Source organism: Hyposmocoma kahamanoa, unplaced genomic scaffold (assembly GCF_003589595.1).
Source record: "Hyposmocoma kahamanoa isolate Upper Pololo Valley unplaced genomic scaffold, ASM358959v1 84, whole genome shotgun sequence".
Lineage (NCBI taxonomy): Eukaryota > Metazoa > Arthropoda > Insecta > Lepidoptera > Cosmopterigidae > Hyposmocoma > Hyposmocoma kahamanoa.
This window is the reverse complement of record NW_020654229.1, coordinates 1,638,324-1,641,367: the sequence shown is the minus strand read 5'-3', so window position 1 is coordinate 1,641,367 and position 3,044 is coordinate 1,638,324. Positions and strand designations below refer to the sequence as shown.

General features: G+C 44.2%; 1 protein-coding gene across 1 annotated transcript; it reads left to right on the top strand.

Moving 5' to 3' along the window:
• Positions 1-1,349: 1,349 nt before the first annotated feature.
• Positions 1,350-2,535, top strand: LOC113234388. Its single transcript, XM_026469698.1, has 2 exons — positions 1,350-1,723; positions 1,858-2,535. Exon 2 carries the CDS (start codon positions 1,918-1,920, stop codon positions 2,533-2,535), a length of 618 nt encoding a protein of 205 aa, XP_026325483.1. The 5' UTR covers positions 1,350-1,723; positions 1,858-1,917.
• Positions 2,536-3,044: the final 509 nt, after the last annotated feature.

Below are 3,044 nucleotides of genomic sequence, written 5' to 3'. Positions count from 1 at the left end.
CAAAATATTGTCGACCACGTCCAGCAGAGCTGTTGCTGTGCCTCGACCCTTTCGAAAACCAGACTGGAATGCTGGAAGGATATTGGTCCTCTCCAGGTATTTCGAAAGCTGTTTACACACAACCCTTTCTATTATCTTGGACATGCACGGAAGAATGCTGATAGGACGGAGCTCGGACAAAGTGGAAGGATTATGCTTCTTTGGCAGAGGGACTACCTTAGCTGTTTTCCAGTCAGTCGGAAAAGTGCTGGTCTCGATGCTCTTATTAACCATGACCGTTAATATCTCAAGCGTTGTCGGAAGAGTCAATAGTAACATGTCAATGGTCATTTGGTCAATACCTTTTGCTTTGGTTTTTATTTGAGTCAATATACTCATCACTTCAGTCGTTGTAGTTGTCGCAGTGCAAAAGGTGTCAGGTCCATGTCGATTGTTTTCGTAATATGTCAGGTCTGATATTGGCACGTCATTGCTACCAGGAACATTTAAAAAATGGTCATTTATAGCATCAGGGTTAGATAAGTGGGCGGGCAAGTCAAAGTCGTGTCTGTTAGGTACAAGAACACGTTTCAAATTTTTCCATAAAGTTTTCGAGTTGGTACCCAAGTTGTTATTGATGAAATGATCAAAGTAAGTGCGTTTCTCACAGAACAAGGCTTCAATGACTACATGTTTAAGCTGTTTATAATATTTTTTATGAGCATCAAGTCCGGTATTCAAATACCGTGCATGCGCTCTATCACGTAGTCGCATCATTAGCCTCACCGTGTCAGTGAGCCATGGTTTCGGCGCCTCTTTGACCACCATGGTCTTGAGTGGGGCATGTTTGTCAAATAGCTGCGTCAAGTAGTCAGTAAATAGTCGAATCATGTCATCCACATTGTCTAAGTACCTAATAGAGTCCCAGTCGATAGATGCCAAGTCATTCTCAAATAATGGGATATCGATACTAGTCAGAGGTCTAAAAGTCAAAACACGAGGTGAGGGCTTGATTTTCCTAATGTCAAGTTGAACAGTAATAAATGCGTGTCGTCCAAGATCAGGTATGTAGTTTACGTGTACGCTATGTATTTTTGTATTACTGCATACTAGGTCGATCGTGGTCTGACTATGGTCAGTATAGTGTGTCGGCTCCTTAACTATTTGTTGTAGTGAAAATAAATTCAAAAATTCGGTTAAACATTTATGATACCTGTCGGTCGTATTCATAAAGTCAATGTTAAAATCACCTAAGATTATTAATCGATCATAGTTTCCAAAAGACGAGACTGTGTCAGTCAGTGTGTCGAAAAACAAGTCGGCATCCGACCACGGCGGACGGTAGGCTGTGCCAATAATTATCCTGGCCCCGCACACAACAGACGAAAGCCACATTTGTTCAACACGGAGTGAGGGAGGGTGAGGCATGGTTCTCGCAGCAATACCTCGGCGAATGTAAAATCCTACGCCGCCTCCGCGCGAGCGCAGCTCAAGTGGCCGCGTCACGTGCCTCAGTCGGTAGCCTGGCACCGCCGGAGCACGACCCGTTTCACCCTCCCGCAACCAAGTCTCGTTTATTGCGACGATATCTGCATCAAAGTTACACATGGAGGCTGTGAATTCATCATGTCCAGTTCCCAAAGAACCAGCATTCCATAGTCCAACTGAAAGCATCCTGGAAGGCGTCATTTTAAAGTGCTATAAGGAAAATAATTGTAACACTGAAAAGGGCAGCATCCATTGTGTAAGTAAAATACATAAATAACTATGATAAATAAAGGTGTGTGATATTTTACCACCGCGTGGCTGAATACAATAAAATTAAAAGTAAATAATAATAAAAATAGCATGTTAATGTGTGATTGTGTTTTGTTACAGACCTCATCATTTGCCAACGCACCCATGTACCACACAAAGTACCTACAATTGTAAAAAAACATGAAAACATACAATATAACAGAACATGGACAATACGTAACGGCAACACAAAAGATTTTATTGCGCATTCTGAACACCAACAACCTGTTCGCGAAAAATATTTTGTATATCAGTCTCCCGGCGTACGCGGTGCGAGTGTTCGCCCTCAGCACGTCGAACAAAGATACGCCCGTCCCGGGTCCATACGAACCTCCACGAGGCAAGCCGGCATCGGTCTCGGACTTTTTGGAAGAGCTCCTGGTTTCGGCGCGTGAGCCGCTCATTGACGTAGAACGGGCGTGCTTCGCCTGCAAGCCCACAGTCGGCCGTGGTGGCCCCCCGGCGCACGCGCGCCGCCCGCAACAACTCGCTACGGGTCACCCGCCGAGCCAGACGCACTACTATGGGTCTTGGCCGACCGCCCTCGCGCCGCACACCCAGACGCTCAGCGCAGACGATGTCCCGCTCGTCCAGCTTCACACCGAGCTTGGTACCGATAGTCGCTACGATGTGCAACACACTTTCACCGGCTCCCTCAACGACGTTCGTAATCAGCACATCGTTGTCGAGACGCTCTTGGTCTCGTATCGTATACTTGTTCAATTTAGTACAGTTGATAAAAAAAATTGGTATAAGTAAATTACCTATTCTATGCAGAGGTTTTCTTAAATTTCGAGGTAAGTTTGTGTTTATTTCTATCGTGAAGATTTTAAGGAATCGTGTTCTAGACTCACGACTCTTAAATGGGAGGCCTCACTGCGGTCCCCTGCGCGATATCGGAGCTTCCAACGAACGACTGGCACGAGCTGGCCCTGGCAGGAATTGGCTCATCAAAAAGTGCTGAGCTTCAGTAATAAATAAACATTCCACCTTGTTTACCCTACATACTCATGGCATATAACGTAAAATAATACCAGTCACGAAAACGATCTTTTTACTTAATGATGGTTCCCTTCTGGGACTTCGCAAGTATTGAATATTCCGGTTAGTAATTCTGTAGGTGAGAGGTAAAGAACCAAGTGTCAAATAATAATTTTTACTACAGAGCGTTTAAAGAGAATGAAGCTATGAAGTCATAAAATATGTTAAATAACAGACAATGATTTTTAGCCTTAGAATAATAACGCATAGAATGATAGTTTCGCTTA